The sequence below is a fragment of the Pongo pygmaeus genome, chromosome X (assembly GCF_028885625.2).
Source record: "Pongo pygmaeus isolate AG05252 chromosome X, NHGRI_mPonPyg2-v2.0_pri, whole genome shotgun sequence".
Taxonomy (NCBI): Eukaryota; Metazoa; Chordata; class Mammalia; order Primates; family Hominidae; genus Pongo; species Pongo pygmaeus.
The window spans coordinates 115,533,716-115,555,538 of NC_072396.2; the positions used below are offsets into that span (position 1 = coordinate 115,533,716).

General features: G+C 38.7%; 1 protein-coding gene across 10 annotated transcripts in view; it reads right to left on the minus strand.

Moving 5' to 3' along the window:
• Positions 1-287: 287 nt before the first annotated feature.
• Positions 288-21,823, minus strand: part of DCX (doublecortin) — a 117,557-nt gene continuing 96,021 nt past the window's right edge. For 4 of the 10 annotated variants that reach the window (XM_063660023.1, XM_063660020.1, XM_063660024.1 and 1 more), the window contains exons 6-7: positions 20,079-20,173; positions 288-8,258 (exon numbers count right to left, since the gene is read on the minus strand). In XM_063660023.1, coding sequence (XP_063516093.1) covers positions 8,202-8,258; positions 20,079-20,173 — 152 coding nt within the window. In that variant the 3' untranslated portion in view covers positions 288-8,201. Of the gene's footprint in view, positions 8,259-20,075; positions 20,174-21,823 lie in introns of all 10 variants that reach the window. The other 6 variants (XM_063660022.1, XM_063660018.1, XM_063660019.1 and 3 more) reach the window with 2 other exon arrangements.

A 21,823-nucleotide genomic window follows, 5' to 3' on the forward strand; every position in this document is an offset into this window, starting at 1 on the left:
AGGTTGCCATTGGCCAAAGCATCTTATGCATAAAATGAGGTCACTTTATTCCTGCTCAACTCTGGAGGGAGATCTGAGATCTTATTTTTTGTAAATGTGCTGTACCGATAATTATGGTGTTTCTATCATACATTAACTCTCAGCTTCTCCATCTATAAAATTAAGAGGTTGGAAAAAATAATGTCTAAGTTTCCTGCCAGCTTGGACATTTTGAGGTTATATGATTATTGGTTCAATGTTTTATGTTTTTGTTTTTGTTTTTTTTAAAAAAGAATGTCAGCCAGAAATATTGAAATCAAATTTTATTTTTGGAAAATGACATTACACACATCTTGCAAATGTACACAGAAATGAGAATGCGATGAAGAACAGAGCTTGAGAGCCAAAATGATTGCAAGAGCAGCTCTTTGGCTGCCTGGTATTGAATGCTGCAAATCTTCAGCACTCACAGTTCACAGCACCTTACACACATGGCAAACTTCTCTAGACAACCTTGAAGTCCTCTGACCCAGGAAAGCCCTCATTGAATTGCGGAGGGGGTGAGGGAAGAGGGGTGTTACAGGCACAGGAGATGAAAAGGGTCTGCTCCAACTGGTTTATGGGGGCCTCACCAAACCTACCAGTCCAAGTGGGGTCAGCAAACCAAAAAAGGAGAATGCCTCTTGAAATACTGCTTTTGAATCACAATTTCAGAGTAGGTTAGGTATTGCCTGGGACATTGATAGTAATGCATTTGAACTCATGCCCTTGTTTTTTTTTCTGGCTATAACTATTCTAAATAGGTGGCTAAAGTTCTTAAATATCTGTTGTATTTCTCTCATTTTTTTCTTTTTTTTTTCAAATAATTATTGGTCATCGGTCAAGCAGTCTTCTGAGGTCTCTATCTTAAAACAGCTGCAGGGATAAGGGACATCACTACCTACTGTCTTTGGATTACGTGTGATTCTGAAAACTATTCAATGCTGAAATGTAATCAAATGGCCAAATATAACCCCAATTTACCACTGATTTTTACGTAAAGTTGAGTCTTTGATCACAATGCTGTTCCTTAAGAAATGATCAATAACTGCTGAGAGATGGTTGAGAAATGCCTTTTCCTCACATTTTGGTTTGTTTGTCGTTTGCTGACTTTACTTGGCAAGAGTTATTGGGCCTCCAATCAGATATTTACAACTGTAAGACAGCTGGGAGCAGGGAGAGGGAGAGGGCAAGAGGGGTGGGAAGAAGGACTACAAAGAAGAATATATTCTTTTCAGAGGTTAAAACGAGTTAAGAAATGTGATGTACAATACCATGCATTTACTCTCCAAAGCTAGTCACTAGCAAGCTAACACCTCTAACACTACAACCACCAATTACAGCTGTTTTGCTACAGTTACTCAATTCTAACTACAGCTATAGGGCAGAAAGGGTGGGCTGTTTCCATTTTAAACTTTCTCCCTTTGAAAATGGCCATAAAAGCATTTTCTGTACAAGTTTAGTGGCACAAAAAGGTGATCAAAAACATTTTAAAGAACTTACCACACATGGGAAATGCAAAATTCAATCAAAACATGCATTAGTTGTATACAAGTCATAAGGGATCATTGGCTTCAAGCTGCAATATATTACAGGACCATACATTGGAGACATTTTGGCATAACCTCTTACTTGTTCAAATCCCTTTCGGATAACTTATAAAGAAAAGTCATTGTAAATTTTGGCATTCCATATGGTATTGCCAAGCAGTGACATTTCCAAGGGCTTTGCACTCTGTTTAATAAATTAACACCTACTATCTGGCTTCTTTAGGTCCACTAATTTCTCTTATATGGACTGTCTATTCAGTATCATGAACAGTTGGTGTCAAGAGTAAATGTTTAGGTGACTCTAGTAATAGAAGGAAAAAATACATTTCAATTAAGCAAATGTCTCTTTTTATAGTATAGATTTGTTAAATAATCTTTTCATTTAAATAAACTCTGATTGCCTACCAGTTTAGTTAAAACAACTCAACAGTTAGCAAGCCCCAAACAAGATTATTATAGAGAGTTTAATGTGTAACGGTAAAACTTTAAGCAATTACTCCCCCACCCCCATCCAGCCAAAACAAACGACAGGAGAAATTACCTGTGGTCCCTCATTATATTATATTGCAGCTTTAAAAATTATGGGCACATCAAACAAAATCAATTATTAGTATTTAGCTGATATAAATCCATGGGTGGATTTTTTCTCTTCAGCTGATTATGTCTCTGAGCACGCTTCACTGTTCCACAAAATGGCAGACTGAAAAGGAACCACAAAGTATTCTGTACAGTGCTTGGAAGGCAAAGACCTAAAGATACATGAGCTATAAGGAAACTGCTTGTAAAGATCTGCTGAGAGGGATTACGAATGAAAATGGAGAAGAAGAAAGGGCCAGGATCAGGCTGATTCCCACCAACATACTTCTGATTGGACTGGGGTAGGACCAGGGCTGATTGAATATGGAAATAATTTATCATCAGTCCCAAGGCAAAATCACAGGCTAAGAAGAGGCACATGCCCAATGCCTAGACAGGGAGGAAGGAAAAAGTACAAATAAAGATAATAAGAGGGAGAGACAGAATTTGCACAGGACAAAGGATGGATGTTTGTACTGTGGAAAGAGAGAATGATAACATAGAGTATAAACTGAGAACAGAGGAAACTAGACAGAGAAAGAAAAGTCAAAGAGATACACAAGAGGTAGAGTGGCAAAAAGCCATTGATTCCCTCAGGTTATTGACCTAGTAATGAGAAATGCTAATGCCTTCAAGTCTTTGCCTTACTTACAAGGTGACTTCTGTTGTGCCATCTGACCTCTCCCAACTAACCTGCCCTTCTGATCAGGAGCAGAAAGATGCCTTAATTCCCAATTGGAATTCTATACTTCCCTAGTCTCAGGCATCCAAGGTAAGAAAAAATCACCTCTGATTCCAGAAGATGTTGAAGCCAATAAACCAAGAGATAAAAAATTAGTCTTGTCAGCTGGGCATGGTGGCTCATGCCTGTAATCCCAGCACTTTGGGAGGCCGAGGTGGGCAGATAATTTGAGGCCAAGAGTTCAAGACCAGTCTGGCCAACATGGTGAAACCCTATCTCTACTAAAAATAATAATAAAAAAATAGCCAGATTTGGTGGCACATGCCTGTAATCCCAGCTACTCGGGAGACTGAGGCAGGAGAATTGCTTCGACCTGGGAGGTGAAGGGTGAAGGTTGCAGTGAGCCAAGATTGTGCCACTGCACTCCAGCCTAGGTGACAGAGGGAGACTCTGTCAAAAAAAAAAAAAAAAGTTAGTCTTGTCAAATGATGGCCAATGTCACGCTAGCTAAGCCAAAGTGGGAGGTCTGCATAGATCCTTAACAAGGAAACAAGGCAGGAAGCAAAACTAAGAGGCTGGGGGCTGGGTGTATAAAGACCATACTAGACTTTTGGAGATGAAAACAATTTCTGGGGACCAGGCTTTAGGAGAAAGGGAGGGAAGGCACCTTTTCCTGAAGGGATAGATGGGGCAACATTCTCATGCCCCACCCCAGATGAGCTCCAAAACACTTATGGTTCACTTGGGAGGTCAGTCTGGGACTTAAAGCCAAAGCTCTTGATTCAGTGAAGGCAATATATGAGTAAGGCCTGGAAATGGATCCAAGTGGCCCTATGTGGCCAAAGACAGTTTCCAATCACCTTTTTAAAAAATCAATGTGTTTTATTTCCATAGCAAACTGGACCACCATAAAAGAAGTTGTTCAAACCACTGTCCCAGTGTTTCTATCTGGGGAAGTCTCTTGGCACAGATGTTTCTGAGGTGGGGTGATCTTTGGGAACATTCCCATCAGTGTCCTGGAGCTCATTTTGGGGATACAGGCATCCTGTTCTCCTGTCCTAGGGATATGAATTTTTAAAAAATAAAAGCCATTTAGAATCAAATGTGCAGGGTGATTGGGAGCATTGTACTCAGAGTATTGAAGGGATTAGGAACACAGACAAAATTTTGTTCAAGGTAAGCACCAATCACTGGTCTAAGACTTGGACTAGATGATTCAAAGAAGAATCTCAGGGTTCCTTGCCTTTTTCAAATAGCTACACATCCACTTTCAGGTTCCTTGGTTACTTGTGACTGCGGAGGAGAAGGAGGAAGGAGAGAGAAGTACCTGAGGAGTGGGGTAAGCCCAGAAAGAGGTCTCTTAGAATTGAACTAATAAATACCCCCTTAGTTCCCAGGAAGAGCCTTGCAGCAAGGAAAACCACATGTTTGGACCCTTTTGCCCTGGTTTCTGCTGTGGAAGGCCACAGGAGCAGTGTACACAAGAAGATGGGAAGAGTGTATAGAGCACACAGCTTGCTATTTTGGTGCAAACACAGGAGCCAATGTTTAACATCAGCCAGGGTACATTTTTGTCACAAAGCCCCTTGCTTATACCTGGAAATTGTCCTCATCAGAGCAGGATGGCTTTGGGGACATTGTGGATGAGGGCAACCACAGTGAGACCAGGTTATTTTCTCTAGCTCATCTCACTCTCATATTCTAAAAGAAATCATTGCCAGTGAATGGTAGCCACACTAGTTTTTTAAAAATGTTGAAAAGCCATCTCAGAAAGTTAGGATGAACAAAGCTATTGTTCCACTCTTTCTTTTTCTACTCTGGAAACAAGAAACATTTCCCTCAGCCTGGAAAGACCAACCATTATGAGATGACACAAGGTGAACTGATGGGGAAAATCAGTCTTCCTCCATTCCATTTGGGCAAGGCAAGCATTCGGTGGGGGGCTCTTCAGAGGGCTCCTCAAGATGGAGCAGTGATCTCCTGAATCAGACGGACAAGGCCAGGGACCCCATTGCTCCTATTGGCTCTCAATGCCTCACTCTCTTCAAGGACATCTGCAACCCATGTGGATGGGAACCAGGTGAATGCACGGAAAAGGGACTGTATTAAGTTGCTGGGTGGATTTCCCACTGAGATCAGGGCAGCAGCATGTGGCTTCAAGATGCAACATGACCCTGAGAAATAATTCTCAGGAGCCTAATAGAAGGCAATACTGCTTAGTGGGAAAAGGCCCTGGAATAAGAGCCAGGAGATGTGGGTTCTAAACCCAATCCTGCCCCAGCCAGCTGTGTGACCTTGGGGAAATTACTTTACCTCTGTGTCTCGGTTTCCTGGCCTGAAGAATGAGAAATTTGGAGTAGAGGAGTAGACGATGTGATCTTAAGGTTCCTTCCAGCTAGAAAACGCTATAATTCAATCTAGGCTAATACTAAAGTCCATAAGGACACAAAGCAGTCATGCTAATGGCTATCCTTTCCAAAACAGTGAAGAGAAAAGGAGCTTTTCTCTCAATTTACCCCTAGTTAACACTACTTATGAAGTTAGTTGTTCAGCCCAGCCCCAATATATACATTTTCTCCTTCTTTGTCCCTATTTCTATTTCTGTAGGGAAGAAAAATCAGGAGGTAGGAACAAGCAAGAGATGGATTGTGTGTGTGTGTGTGTGTGTGTGTGTGTGTATAAGAAGGAGGGAGAAGTATAGGGAGTGGTGGCAAATGCTTGCTGACTTAATGTTTGCTGACTGTGCAGAAATTAACACAATGGAACTTGAGTGGTAAAATTGGATTGGGTAAAATTGGGAGTGAATGACAGGGGTGGAGGAGCTCAGTTACAGACACAAAAAAAATTTGCCTTGAAAGTGGGCCAATTTAAAATGCAATTAATTATTGAAGACTTGAATTTTGGACTATGCCAAGCCTCATCCCCTGCCCCCTCCAAAATGGCCATAAAGAAACATTTCCTTATTCTCGATTAAAAATAAGATGGAAGATGTACTATTGTTATTGAAGATTGTTGGTTCAAAGGTTATCCTAAAGAAAATATGTCCATCTAGTATTTTCTAGTAGTACATATACCGCAATCAAGAAAATAGTCAGAGAGCTAGTGTGAGGCCCAAGCATAAGGAAATCTGGATTCTTCCTCTGGTCCTGCTCTTTATCAGCCTCCACGTCCTCATCTTAAAATAAAGGTGTTGGACTAAATGAGACCTAAAGTGAGACTATGGGTGGAGTCATTGGGGGTTCTGGCCTGAAGTTTAAAATCAGGCCTCCCACCATTCTTTATGCCCACACCCCCTAATCCAAGTATCACTTTTTCCCAATTAACTACAAAATGTTCTGGGAGGCACTAAGAAAACCCTGAGCTTCTAGAAAGAAATAGGGGCTTAGTAAAATGGGCTTATTAATGGTTTTGAATGGGTCTACAGAAAAAGGAGAGGGGGCAAAAAGAGATCCTCATCATTTGGGGTTCTTCAATTTCACCAGAACTAGTACTACCATCATCTCACTTTTCCTGAACCAAAAATGTTTCTGGTAGCTACAGACATCTGAAACTTGTCTAGGGGCATCTGAGCTACCCCACCACCACTGGGTTCCCCCCTACACAGTGCACATCAGCAGTGCCACCAAGTTGCCACCAATCCATTACAGGGGTGTCCTGTAGTATTTCCTAATTTTGAAGCAGCTGCAGATGCACACACACACGCACATGCACCACCCCCTCCCACCACCACCACACACACACACAGCAAGCTCATTCCGTTTAGAGTGGAGGAACAACTGCAAGCCATTCAGTAGCCAAACAGCAGCTTGGCTTCGAATGCTGTGGCTTTCAAAATATCTGCACAATTACAACGAAATAAGGAAATCTTCATATCTGCTAAAAGCAAACACAGAATTGGCATGCATGACCTTCACTTAAATTTAGTTGTCTTTGCCATTATGGGCTACGATTACAGAAAAAAAAAGCAGTGTTATAAACCTGTATCTCAAAAGACTGAAAACTATTTCAAATGATCAGTCCTTAGTAAAGAGAAATCCTTTCTAATGTTAAAGACAAGTGAAAGATTTGTGTCTTCAGTATGAAATATTAGGATTATAGATAAAAAGAGTTGCTTAAAATATGCTGTAACATTTCATTTAAAATATAATTAGAATGTCTGGTCCACATTGAAATTATTAACGCAAGCATAACTGTTAAAAAGCTATCAAAAAACTGATTCTATTGAATTGGCCTCTGCTATTCATCTTGTTTTCTCCTGGAGGTTACTGTTTGGCAGTGACAGCATAATTTCTAAACTACATTATTCTTCTGCTTTTTTTTTTTTGGTAAATTTTCTTCATGTGTTTTTTAGACAAAAGAAAAATCACCAGTTTATAAAAAAGGAGCCCAAAGAGTTTGCTCCTGAAATACAGACATGAGTTTTTATAAAAAGGATATTGATTTCTTGCTATAAAAAGAGACTGAAAGGTGTCAGACCTGAAAACAAATTCTCACAGTGTTTTCAGTGTTGGCTGTTAACAAGGCATTCAATAGAACAGAGATAGATGGATACCATACAGTTCATGTAATCATGTGGTATGTTAGACAGCCTTCTAGAGGAATCAGGTATATGAAGTCCCTTACTCCAAACTCTTATCAATTGCTTATTGATTCCAAATTGCCTCAGTGGAGAGATTGACCAGGAATTCACTGTGCTTTATAAACTCTTCTGAAATGTCTGCAGTATTTTCCAATTCTGTCTATTCTCTTAGCTAACCCAGCACCAGGATCCTAAGCATCTGGTGTCACAATTATAAGTTGTTGGTATTTCTCCCCATTGACAGCCAGAATTGGTGCTGGACAAGAAACCCGGGCCTCAATCAGGAGTGAAGAGTGAGGCTGAGGAGCTGCCTTGCTGTCCTTCCAGGGTCCTCCACCATTCTTGAGATCCAGAGAAAAGGGGCACTTGTGTTTGTCATTCTTGGATCTGCCAATGAGTTTTTTTTCCCACACAAACATTTTAAGTGCTGTATATGTAAACAGCCCTCTACAGAAGGAAGACTGTATGGGCAAAATTAGACAGGGCAAAAATAACGCAGGCACCTAAGCTTTCCATTGAAAGATCATGGACTAGCACATTTTGCATCCCTGGAAGGTTGCCCCAAAGGATGGTTATCAATCTATCTCTCATTAATTGGTAACTGTGGATCAGTGGCCCAGAGGAGAAATCACAGGAAAATAAACCCAACATATTACAATGTGTTTTTCAAAATAACAACAACAACAAAATAAAAACTTGAAAGCACCAATAGCCCTGTTGGACACTTGAGCAGAAGTACCCTACTACAACGATAGGCTTGGATTTGTACTCTGGACTCTGAGTACTCTCCCCTCCTTTACATGGAATCGCCAAGCGAGTCCGAGTCATCCAAGGACAGAGGCAGGTACAGGTCCTATAAGAAGAGAAGAGAGAAAGTTAATTTTCCTTTTCTTGATATCTTGAGCTCTGGAATGTCTGTTTTAGTTTTTTTATTAATACTTTCTTTAATTTTACAACGTAATAATTATAGATTCACAGAAAGTTGAAAAAATGTACAGGGAGGTACCCTTTTACCAATGTATCCTTCATTCAATTTTCCCTAATGGTACCATCTTGCAGTTTAACATGTGATCATTTGTGTGTGGGGTGTGTATGTGTGTGTGTGTATACTCCTATGCAATTTTATCATGTGTGTATATTCGTGTGACCATTGCCACAGTCAAGATACAGAACTATCAGACTATCAGAACACAGTCAGGATACCTTCAACACAAGGCTCCCTTGTGCTACCCCATTAGAGCTCCATCCAACCCTCCCCTCTTCCCTGAGCCCTGGCAACAAATAATCTGTTTCCTGTCTCTGTAATTTTGGAATTTCAAGAATGTTATATGAATGAAACCATACAGTATATAACCATTTGGGATTGGCCATTTTCATTCAGCAGAATTCCCTGGAGACTCGTGTAAGCCATTATATGTATCAATAGTTTGCTTCTTTATATTGCTGAGTAGTATTCTACGGTGTAGATGCACCACAGTTTGTTTAGCCATTCACCTGTTGAAGCACACGTTGAATGATTCAAGTTTTGGGCTATTGCAAATAAAACTGCCATAAACATTCCTGTACTGTACAAGTTTTTGTGTGATCATACATTTTCATTTCTCTGGGACAGACACCCAGGAGTAAAATTGCTGAGTCATATGGTAATTCCATTTTCTGTTTTGTAAGGAATGCCATATTGCTTTCCAGTGTGGCTATACCATTTACAGTCTCACCTCCTGCCAGCAAAGTATTAGTAGTTTGGTTTCTCCACATTCTCTCCTGTATTTGATGTTTTCATTATTTTTCATTTTAGCCATTCTTGTGGATTTGTAGTGACATCTCATTGTGATTATAATTTGCATTACCATGATGGCTAATGATGTTTAACATCTTTTCACGTGCTTAGTTTTCATCTGTATTTCTTCCTCAATTAAATGTTTCTTCATAATTTTATTCATTTCTGAATTAGATTTTTGTCTTACTGGTAAGTTTTAACAGTTATTTTATATTCTCTAAATAAGCCTTTAATTAGATATTGGGTTGCAAATATTTTCTCCCAGTCTATATCTTGTCTTTTTACACACCTTCACTGCTTTTGCATGGTCTTTGGCAGAGCAAACATTTTTAATTTTTGAGGTCCAATTTACCCAATTTATCAGTTTTTATTTTATGGATTTTACTTTTGTTGTCAAGTCTAAGAATTCTTTGCTTATAATCCATTTTTAATTTTTGCATATGATATGAGGTTTAGGTTAAGAAACTTTTTTATTTTTGGACAGAGTCCCTCTCTGTCACCCAGGCTGGAGTGCAGTGGTGTGATCTGCACTCACTGCAACCTCCGCCTCTTGGGCTCAAGTGATTCTCCTACCTCAGCCTCCTGAGTAGCTGGGATTACAGGCACCCACCACAACACCTGGCTAATTTTTTCATACATGTTATCAGTAAGATACCAAAGAGAACTGGAAAGTATAGAATCAATTCTGTGGCTACTTAAGAGCACCCCCACCCCCACCGCCTTGCCACTGCTTTTGTATCATAAGGACAAGAATTTCAGTAGAGGATTGTTCAAGAAAATTGGAGAACATAGCTTCTCCTTGAGGTAGAGAAAAAAGTGGAAATGAGGAAGAGGGACAAGAGTGGGGAGGAGAAGGACTTATTTATTTAACATTGAGAATTTATCTAACATTGAAAATGCTTTTTGCTGAGAAAGAAGTGACAGGAAAACTTGTAGTCACCTTAGAATGGAAAGAGGAGTAAAGCACATTCAGAAACCCAAGGTTTAACCCTGGCTAATTAATGCTATGACATTGAACAAATCTTTGAGTATTGGTTTCTTTATCAGTGAAGAATCTGTAAGGTTTCTTCCAGCTCTGAGACTATAATTTGGGGGTCCTAAAGGGATATTGAATGATTAAGAAACACAACAAAGGCAACTACAGCAAATAGACTCAGTTCCTTTCAACCTACCATCCCTTCACTGTAAGTCAGGGATTAGCAAAATTTTCTGTAAAAGATTAGATAGTAAATATTTTAAGTTTTCTTTGCTGGTCACATATGGTCTCTGTCATACATTCTTCATTGCTTGTTTGGGGTTTGCTCTTTTACAACCCTTTAAATATTAAAAAAAAACCATATTTTAGATGGGGTGGGTCATCCATGCAAATATAACCAAGACACAGGCAGGATCTGGCATCCCTGTTCTAAACTACCAAACAAAAGTTTCTTAGAAAACTGATACACAGGTAGGATGTACAATGCCAAGGAAATACTAGAAATGCAACAAATACATGTAAAATGGAATTGAGGCAAAGTGGCATACAATGGAGTTGCATCTCTGAAGGGATTAATTCTGAAGTACTGGAGTAAAGTGAACATAGTCAAAAGTATTTTTGAGCTCTGGACTTCCAGAAAGGTGGCATAAGCCCCTCTGAAAATCTGTTCCTCAACAAATGCAGTAACACTGGCAAAACTGTCAAAATTAACTTTTTCAGGACTCTAAAAATCAACCAAAAGCTTGCAACAATCCAAACAGTGTTGAAGAAAAACTGATGAATCTTGTAAAAATACTAAGATTTTTGGTGTTTCAACTTGCCTTATTTCGATTTTCCCTCTCCCCAGCTCCATGGTAGCCTTGAAAACCAACAGTCACTATTGTACCAGTGAAAAACAGCAATCTAGTAGTTACTGGAGGACACAGTTGGGGGTTTGGAGCTCCCCAAAGAACTCATTCCCAGAGAATTGTCACTCTTTGACCTGTGGGGTAGCTCCCTGGAAACTCCCATTTGCCAGGTTCTTCTTTTTTTAACCTGACTCAGAGCACACTCTCTGTGAACAGCCTTTTCAGGGGGCATTGATCAGTTGTAATTGTTTAAAAATCGCAGCCATATGAGGAAGAGGGCAAAAGTTGGGGCAAATCAAGCTGCTGAAAACCTTGAAAGGAAAAAGTCATAGAATCATGTGCCTATAAGGATCTTTGAAAAGCTCAGCCATATTCCTGGGAATCTAGAAGGCCAGGCACAAGTTCAGGACTGGGTATATTCTTAGAAAAGAAGCGAGATGGCCCTAATCTTTCCCCATTGACTGATCCTGAGGCCCTGTGCAAGCAGCAAGAGAATGCTAAGATGGAGTTGTAAACTGCCTGGCAGAGCATTGAAATCATGTCCCAACACAGGAACAGAGCCCCTCGGCGAAGGCTGGGAGTCTTACTGGATCAAGGCATTTAAGGTAAGCAAACAAAACTATCCTATTCATTCAAAATTATCATCACAAATAAAGGAGAAATTAAAACATTCCCAGATAGACACACAGAATCCATTGCTAGCAGACCTGTCCTGCAAAAGAATACTAAAGAGAATCATCCACAGAGAAATTAAAGGACACTACAAAGTAATTCAAATCCACATAATTAAAAAAATAGTAAATGCATAAGTAAACACAAAAGACTGTACAAATTTATTTTTGTAACTCTTTTCTTCTTTTTTTAAAAATAAATTTTACTGTGTATATTTGAAGTTTGCAACATAATGTTATGGGATACATATAGATAGTAAAGTAGTTACTATAGTGACACAAATAATTACTTTTTTGCTGACAAGAGCAGCTAAAATCTACTTACTCCCTAATACAATTTTATTACCTATAGTCCTCATATTTTACATTAGATCTCTAGATGTTCATACTACATATCTGTTACTTTGTATCCTGTAACCTACATCTCCTCATTTCTTCCCTTTATATCCCCAGCTTCTTGTAACCTCTGTTTTATTCTCCATCTCTGTATATTTGACCTTTTTTTTTTTTAGATCCCTCATATATGTGAGATTACACAATATTTTTCTTTCTGTGTCTGGCTTATTTCAAAAGACAACTACATGAACTAGTAATTATAAGAATGTGTTGGAATTTCTAGTTCTAGATCCCTGAGGAATCGCCACACTGACTTCCACAAGGGTTGAACTAGTTTACAGTCCCACCAACAGTGTAAAAGTGTTCCTATTTCTCCACATCCTCTCCAGCACCTGTTGTTTCCTGACTTTTTAATGATTGCCATTCTAACTGGTGTGAGATGGTATCTCACTGTGGTTTTGATTTGCATTTCTCTGATGGCCAGTGATGGTGAGCATTTTTTCATGTGCTTTTTGGCTGCATAAATGTCTTCTTTTGAGAAGTGTCTGTTCATGTCCTTCGCCCACTTTTTGATGGGGTTGTTTGTTTTTTTCTTGTAAATTTGTTGGAGTTCATTGTAGATTCTGGATATTAGCCCTTTGTCAGATGAGACCCAGCCATCCCATTACTGGGTATATACTCAAAGGACTATAAATCATGCTGCTATAAAGAAACATGCACACGTATGTTTATTGCGGCATTATTCACAATAGCAAAGACTTGGAACCAACCCAAATGTCCAACAATGATAGAATGGATTAAGAAAATGTGGCACATATACACCATGGAATACTATGCAGCCATAAAAAATGATGAGTTCACGTCCTTTGTAGGGACATGGATGAAATTGGAAATCATCATTCTCAGTAAACTATCACAAAAACAAAAAACCAAACACTGCATATTCTCACTCATAGGTGGGAATTGAACAATGAGAACACATGGACACAGGAAGGGGAACATCACACTTCGGGGACTGTTGTGGGGTGGGGGGAGGGGGGAGGGATAGCATTGGGAGATATACCTAATGCTAGATGACGAGTTGGTGGGTGCAGCGCACCAGCATGGCACATGTATACATATGTAACTTACCTGCACGTTGCGCACATGTACCATAGAGCCTAAAGTATAATAATAATAATAATAATAATAATAATAAAAAGAAAAAAAAAAAGAATGTGTTGATGGACTTACTATGTAAAAAGATGTAATTTTTATGTCAGTAAGAGAAAAAAGGAGTGGGAAAGAAACAGAGCTATGCTATGGCAAAATTTTTATATATAATTTAAATCGTTTGTATTAATCTTAAGTAGAGTGTATTAAAATGTAAATTGTAATCCTCAGGGCAACCACTTAAAAAGTACTCAAAATGAAATTAGTAAAAATACAAGGGAATTAAAATAGTGCACTAAGAAATATATTTAACACATAAAAGGCAAGCATCAAGTAATGAACAAAAAATGATATAACATATATAGAAAATTGCAAAATGTTAGATGTAATTCTTGCTTTACCAGTAATTACATTAAACATAAGTAGATAAAGTAATCCAATTAAAGGCAGAGACTGGCAAAATAGATTTTTTAAAAACATGATCCAACTCAATGCTGTCTAAAAGAGAAACAATTTAGATTCAAACCCACAAATATGTTGAAAGTAAAATGATGGAAAAAGATTTGCCATGCAATCAGTAACTAAAGAGAGCTAAAATTGCTATACTGATGTCAGAAAAAAAAATAGACTTTAAGACAAAAATTATTACTAGAGACAAAGAACATTTTGTAATGATAAAAAGAGTCAATATATCCAGAAAATACAAATATAAATATTTATGTATCTTAACAGAGTACCAAAATACATGAAGCAAAAACTGAAGGAATTGAAAGGAGAAACAAACAATTCAACTATATTAGGTGAAGACTTAAATATCCCACTTTCAATAATGGATAGAACAACTAGACAGAAGACCAACAAGAAAATAGAGGACTTGAATAATATAAACAAATACACATCTACGGAATATTCTAGCCAATGAGAGCAGAATACATATTCTTTTCAAGCTCCCATGGAACATTCTCCAGGATAGATCATATGCTAGGCCATAAAACAATTCTCAATAAATTTAGAAGGATTTAAATGATACAAATTATATTCTTTGGCCACAGTGGAATTAAATTAGAAACAATAATGGAAAGATATTCAGGAAATTCATATATATGTTGAAATTAAACAACGCACAGACGACTAACCAAAAAAGAAATCACAGGAAAAATTAGAAAATACCTTGAGATAAAGGAAAATGAAATCACAACATACCAAAACTTATAGGATGCAGCTAAAGCAGTTTTCAGAGGGAAATGCATATGAAATGTTTCAAATATGCTAGCCCATAGAAACAGAATTGATTAGTGGTTGGTTGCCAGTGGTTGGATGAAAGGGGAAGGGGCTGCGACTGCTAATGGGTAAGGGGTTTATTCTGAGGGTGATGAATATGTTCTAAAAGTAGATAGTGGTATACTAAATTACCTTAAAACCCACCAAACTATACCCTTTAAAAGGAGTGAATTCTATACTGTGTGAATTATATCTCAATAAGCTGTTATTTTTTTTAAGTACCTTTGAAAATCCTTTATATTGACAATTAAGTATTGTTTATGTGATTTCTGAATATGCAGCCATACACAGCAATATGCTGTATATATATTAATATATATGATATATACATATATACGTGTGTATATATGTATGTAGTGATATTCAGGATGTAATGATGTGTACAAATGTAAGAGAAGTTTTTATAGTTGTTCGCTCTATTACTATGTTATGACTATTGATGAATTCCATTAAGTTAAACTTGCATATGATGAAACAACACTGTAATATAAAAAGCACAGGACTAAGAGTCTGGAAACTAGATTCTAGGCCTACATTTTCCATTTAACTTCCCTTTTCAGGGTCCTTGCTTCTAGATCTTAAAATTGAGGAAGATCTTTAAGGTTCCTTCTAGTTCCAAAATTCTATAAACTGCAATCATTCTATTTTTTTCTTTAGTTACCCCAAAGCAAGAGAAATGGTACAGACATTGCCAAGTTAGTGAACTCCATGGGTATTTTTCAGGCAGTACAAAAGGACCTTTTAAAATATGGAGGCCATTTTGAGTCCCAGCACACTGAACCACTGGGCTTTAGTATTATTCATGTAACAGACACTTCAGTGGAGTTGCTTGGTTGGTGGAAAAAAATATCTGAGAAGATTGTTCCAGACCTTTATCTCAGAGGAAGCGGGGATAAGGCCCGAGGAAAGAATCCTGAAGAGATTTCACTTGTAGCTGCTGTGAGACTCTGAACGAATGGCGTGAGATGCAGGAGATGGAGAGAATTCATAGAACTAGGCCTAATTATGAACTTCTGAATGCTGTATCTCCATCAATTTATTTCGTATTCAAAATGTATTTTCTTGTATGGGTAGAACAATGTTCAGGAAAAGGAATTATCTCAACATTCTGTTTTTGTTGATTGATATGTAGAAATACAGAAACACACATATTGCTTAGCAATACAAATAATTTGCACCTGAAATTCATTTGCTTATTCCCTTGGAGCCCTACAGAACAAAATGTTTGTAACAAATACAGCTGTGCTGGCGATACTATTGTGTTAGAGAAAACAAAAAGTTGGTCTCTGGTCCAAGGAGCTTATAGTCCAAAGGAAGTCAGGGAGGAGTTTTGAGAAACCTGGCTTCTAGTTTGGGTTTTCTATTTCCCAAACGTGCCCTGCACTTTTATGATGGTGTGGTTTTGTTTCTTGCTGATTTTTTTTTAAAGCTGGCATGCCTGTTCTCTTCACCAGCCACTTAAATGTCACCTCTGTGAAAAGCTTTCCCCATCTCCCACTCTCTCCCAGTAGGATGTCTTTCCCACCCCCTCTTTGTGCTCATGCAGTCCTTTCGTTAGCTCTTGATCACACTACCCAAAGCCACTTATATTAGAGTTAGTTGCCTTCTGTGATTTAAGGGTCAGGACCCTACTTTATTCATCAAATGGCCTCTCCAAGCACGTACAAGAGGACAAAAGAAGTCTGGAAACAGAGGAAAGTGCATATTTAAATAACGTTATTTATATTTTCAAATAATATGTTGAATATACTTTCCTCTAGTCTCCAGACAACTTTGCATACAAAATGCCTCTAAATTTCAAGCCATTGGTGCAATCACTGTTCTGAAAATTTAAAAATTAAATAAATGAAAGAGTTTCCTCATGTTTCTAGATTTTTTTTTTTAAATCTTTACTATGTACTTTCTTCAAAGGGGATCCTTAATAAATTTTTGTTGAATCACACTGGGACTGTCTTTCCTCTGTACTTCTTTTTCTCTCATCTGTAAAAGGGAAATGCTATCTGCCCTGTCTCTTTCACAGGGATATCACAAGGGTAAATGAGAAAATGGCTGTGCGATAGAAAAAAGCAGTATGAAAATGCAAAATGTTGTTCTCATTAACTATCCAAGGATTTACTTCGTGTCCATATTGTAACACTTAAGTATGCGGACTTTGGCTAACCCCATTGCAGCTGCATTAAAGAAGATTCTCCATGAACTGCTTAAGAGAAGAAGCCAAAAAGCTGATTACAGCTTAGGGCCCCGCCACAGCCATCAAAAGTTACCAAAGGGACGCTGGGACTTCAAGTTTTTTCCAATTGTGCAGGAGGAAAGTCATGGCCTCAGCCATCTGCTTCCTGTCTGCATCATGACTCACACCTTTCAGGTCCACTTGGACAGAAGTTCAGATGAGATCTGCTCAGGCCTGCTGCCCAGAGACTTGATGGTGCTAAGGTTCAGGTAGCTGTGTGAAAGGAGGAGCATGAATCTAGGACCTGAGACCTAGGGGGACTGAGACAGGGTCACAAGCTTTTTATCTTATTCAGAAAAACCAGTTCAATCTTTATTACTGGTGGTGTAAACATGACACTATTGCTTCTTGATAGGATGCACTGAAAGGACACAACATCACTCCTATGATATTCCTGCCCCAAATTCAGAATCTGAATCTAATCACAAGGAAACATCAGACAAGCCCAAATTGAAAGGCATTCTACCAAATAACTGGCCTGTACCTTTTATTTCAATAATATGCTGTACTGAGAGATAGAGAGTCTCAGGAACTTTTCCAGATTAAAGAAGACTAAAGGGACATGAGAACTTGCAACATGTGATTCTAGACTGGATTTTGGACCAGAAAAAGAACATTATTAAAGCAATTGATAAAGTTTGAATATGGACTGTAGAATATAAAATAGTACTGTGCCAGTATTAAATTTCCTAATTTTGATGATTGTGCTATGGTTATGAAAGAAAAAATCCTTGTTCTTAGGAACTACATACTGACACATTGAGGGATAAAGGGGCATAATGTTTGCCTGTGATATTAATTTCAAATGGTTCAGAAAAAATGGGCCCGGCGCGGTGGCTCATGTCTGTAATCCCAGCACTTTGGAAGGCCGAGGCGGGCAGATCATGAGGTCAGGAGATCGAGACCATCCTAGCTAACACGGTGAAACCCCGTCTCTACTAAAAATACAAAAAATTAGCCGGGCGCGGTGGCTGGCGCCTGTAGTCCCAGCTGCTCGGGAGGCTGAGGCAGGAGAATGGCTTGAACCCGGGAGTGCAGAGCTTGCAGTGAGCCGAGATCGTGCCACTGCACTCCAGCCTGGGAGACAGAGCGAGACCCCATCTCAAAAAAATATTAAATAAAATAAAATAAATAAAAGAAAAAATAATAACATGTACTATATGTATTTATTTGTGTATTATTGTGTCTACATATATTATACATATAGAGAGAGAACGTAAAAAATAAGTAAATGAGGCAAAATATAAACAACTAGTGAATCCCTGTAAAGAGATACATAAGTTGTTTATTATTTTTGCAACTCTTCTGTAAGTTTGAAATGTTATAAAAATAAAGAGGTTTAAAAATAGTGAGAATTATACCAAATTTAAATGTTTACTTTATTTAAAAGCTTGCTCTAGAAAATGATATAATGTATTACTTAACATTTGCTTGCTTAACTGTCTTTAAAAAGAGTAATTTTAAAAATAAAATGAAACACTGAAAATTCCAGTTAAGAAAACAGTGAAGCTCTGACAATGCTGCCACCTGTGAGCTTGTTCTAGTCCTTCAATGGTTAGAATTCAGTCAATAAACAAACAAGCTATAAGTGTCTGCAAGCCCAACCAGGAAAAATAGTTTAACAATGCAAACAACTCACCTTGGTGGGCTTGTGGATGATGGGTCCTCAGCGTAAATGACCTGAACATGTCAGTTGAAAAACTGAATAACTTGAGTGTGCAGAACAAATGTCCAAGCTGCCTTCACACTTTAGGGAAGGTACCGATGGAAGGTGCTAGGGTAAATCATGCTTCCCAAAAGGAAGGTAAGGGCAGAAAGGCATATAGGAGGTGCTGTGTGGACAGTGGAACAACAGAAGTAGACTCTTCCTATCTTGGCATGTCCATATTTACAAGCTTCGCTGCTCAGCAAAGAATAACTAAAAGCCAACTGTAAAAATAATTTTCATCCCTCTCATAATCTCTAGGTAACACTGGTTACACAGAGTTCAGCAAATACTTCTTTGGTAAAATGAAATAGCTCAACAGGACGATCAGAAATTTCTGGAAGGTTCAATAGCAGAAGTTAAAGGGGCCATTAAAGCAGTGGAACAGACATTAGAAATTATGGGGCAGGCAGTAGCCAGATTAGCCAGGAAATTAAAAGACTGATATAGAAAAAATAAAATGAAAATGGATGTCAGGCAGTGGTATGCTGTTAAATGTTTAGCAACTGACTGTGAGAAAAAAACAACCTTGACTTATATTATTTGTTAATGTCCATGGTGTAAATATTCCCACCATGGCCAAATTCAAGTTACAAACGTGATGATACTCAATACAGAGTTGAGAAGCAATGTACACAATCAGCTCTCACCACCTAGTGTGAGCTGGCTCCAGCACACCATTGGTGGTGACTTGGGTACCACTCTTACAGCTAGATATGTTACCCTAGTAAGTAACTTAACTTTTTGGCTCTCAATTTCCTCATCTGTAAAATGTCAAACCTCATAAGATTATTTAGAGAATCAAATAAAAGTAATTTATCTCCATCTAAAGTGTCTTCCAGCTCTGACCATCTCTGATTCTGTGATGCAGTTAGTCATACTGATGGCTTTTTGCCTTTTACCATCTCACACCAAGTCTTGTGAGCAGGAAAAAGATTAGAGAAGGCTAGAGGAAGTTGCTCCACAGTATGGTAATCAGAGAAGAAGCCACATCAACACTGCCTTAGGTATAAGAGATTCAAGGCAGTGACCACTCCACATTTTCTACACAGATGAGAATCTGTTTGGATAGCAGGGCTAGGGAATTTATGTGCTTTTGTTATTTAATGATATATTCATTTGGAATAGTTTAAGGGGTATACATGGTGGCCAATGCCAATGCAATGTGTATATGTGCTCTCTTCCTATACTGCACCAGAATCTGCCTGGTAATGAAGAGTACAGAGCGAAAGTAGGAGCTATTCATTTGTTGATGTCTAGTAAATCTAAATGGAGTAAGTAACTCAGTGCTACTTTTTGGGACTGCTATCTTTGTTATTTCCACTGACTAGTGCCTGGTGACATAAAGTGCCCTGAACACTCCCTTTGATATGTCTCTGAACTGGGGAGACAAGTGTTCAATCCATGTCCCAAAGCATGGTTTGGTTACCTCATTAGCTTTGGAGACCTTTTGGAAACCCTTTGGAAGAAGTGCCAGAATGTAGCAGGAAATAAGTCAGGAATTGGAGGAATAAATAAAATTGACTAGAAGCTTGCTCCCTGCTTGGATTCGCAGAACTTCAAGCTAATGGAGCTAGATGAAGAAAATTTCTGGCCTTAATGTACTGTTGAGTTAGAATGGAAGAGAAAACCTTCACCAAGCCATTCAGGAAACGCTGAGTGCAAAGAGGTTTAGTAAGGTATAAGAGACATAATACCTTGTGCTTCCGGAGGCTGCCAGGACTGGTGGGCGTAGAGATGGGAGACTGCTTAGACTTGGGGGTAGAGAGCTGGCTGCTGGAGGTTCCGTTTGCTAGCCCAAGGCAAGAGAAAAGGAAGGGATAAAAATCAACAGCATACAAAGGAGCAAGTTATCCTTCCCCTCTGAAGACACTAAGAACATTCAAACAAGGTACACAGACAACCAAGTGATTTGGTGAGTAGAACAAAGGTGAAAAGAAACACATTCCTCAAAAGGGCAAGAACTGCAATCCTCAGTTAATTGGATCCCTATGCAGTGCAAGGCCATCATCCTCCCACCCTTTCCTCCTCAGTGCTTCCCAATCACAGGGGTCTGTTTCTTTTCAAACATTTTTCATATTCATTCCCAGGTTTGCCCCTAACATCTCTGGGAGGTAGTCTGGGAAGGTATTATTTTGCTTTAATTTTATAGAGGACAAAAGTGAGGCACAGAGAGGTTATGTGCCTTACCTTAAAGGGGAAGAAATATGGGCAATTTGGACCAGTGCACATTTCCTTTGGTGGCAGATGATGGGGTAGGTGAAAGACAGCCCCATTGTTAGTCTCTCCCCCTCTCTTTTCCTGCTCATGCCGCACCATTGTGCCTTTCCTACCTCATTCTGCATGTGTGAAAAGAACAGGAGGAAAGAAAGAGAAAATAGGCTAGTCAGGAAGAATGAAAGAGAAAGTGGAGGAGAAACAGAAGGTGAAACATTAAAAGAAGGCTCAAGCAGCAGAATGGGCAGAGGAGAAAATCAAAAAAGAGAGAATGACAAAGAGATCGGGAATGGAGGAGAAAAGAGACAAGGAAGATGATAAGATATTAAAAGAGAAGGAGGAAGTTGAAACAGGAAGAAAGGCATAGAGACACATAAAGATCCAAAATGGTAGCCAGAGTCAGGGTTCACCCCCATTTGGTTCTAGCCAAGAAAATGCTGAAAATCAGAGTTTCTTTTTAAACATATTTATATTCTATTGTGTTGTTAAGTTGTTTTATATTCCCTTGCTAATGAGCTTTTTAATATCCAATCATGAAGAAAAGTGGAATATTAAAATGGAACAATTAAACAGCTTTCAAAGTGGATTCTTGTTCAGACACTTCATACTAAAGTATTTTTTTAAATCTTAAGACCTACATTGTTAAACAGAGATATTCTAAAATGTACTTTAAAAACAAAGGTAAATATCCTGAGGGTGTGTGGAGAGTGGGGGAGGGGAAGAGAGAGGGGGAGGGAGAAAGAGTGGGGGGGAGGGAGACAGAGAGAATAAATAGAAAATTGAAAACATTAAGCAGAAAGATGGCCTGATAGTGTTCCTGTCAGTCCCATAGGTAAAGCTTAAACTGCTGTATCATGAATATTTCCTGAGGATACATTCCTTCTGCACCACTTATGGAAATATTTCCCTAGGTTCTGGAACATGCACATCAACTGTAGAGATGGAAGAGACATCAGTGTAGTGGTTGGTAAGTTTATTTAAGTGCAAGTGAGCTGAAAAACGGACACTTAAGCATTCACTGTCTGGCTTATATCCTCACTCATCTCTCACCCACTCACTGAGAAGCCCTCCTCCCTGTCATTCTTTCATTTAGCCAGTAGCTATGGAGCACTACCTATGAGCCAAGCAAAGTGTTAGACATCGAGGTTTCAGAGAGAAGTAAGTTACTTCCTGGGGGAGGCAGGCAAGAATTCAGTGAAATAAACGCTAAGACATAGCCTTGCAT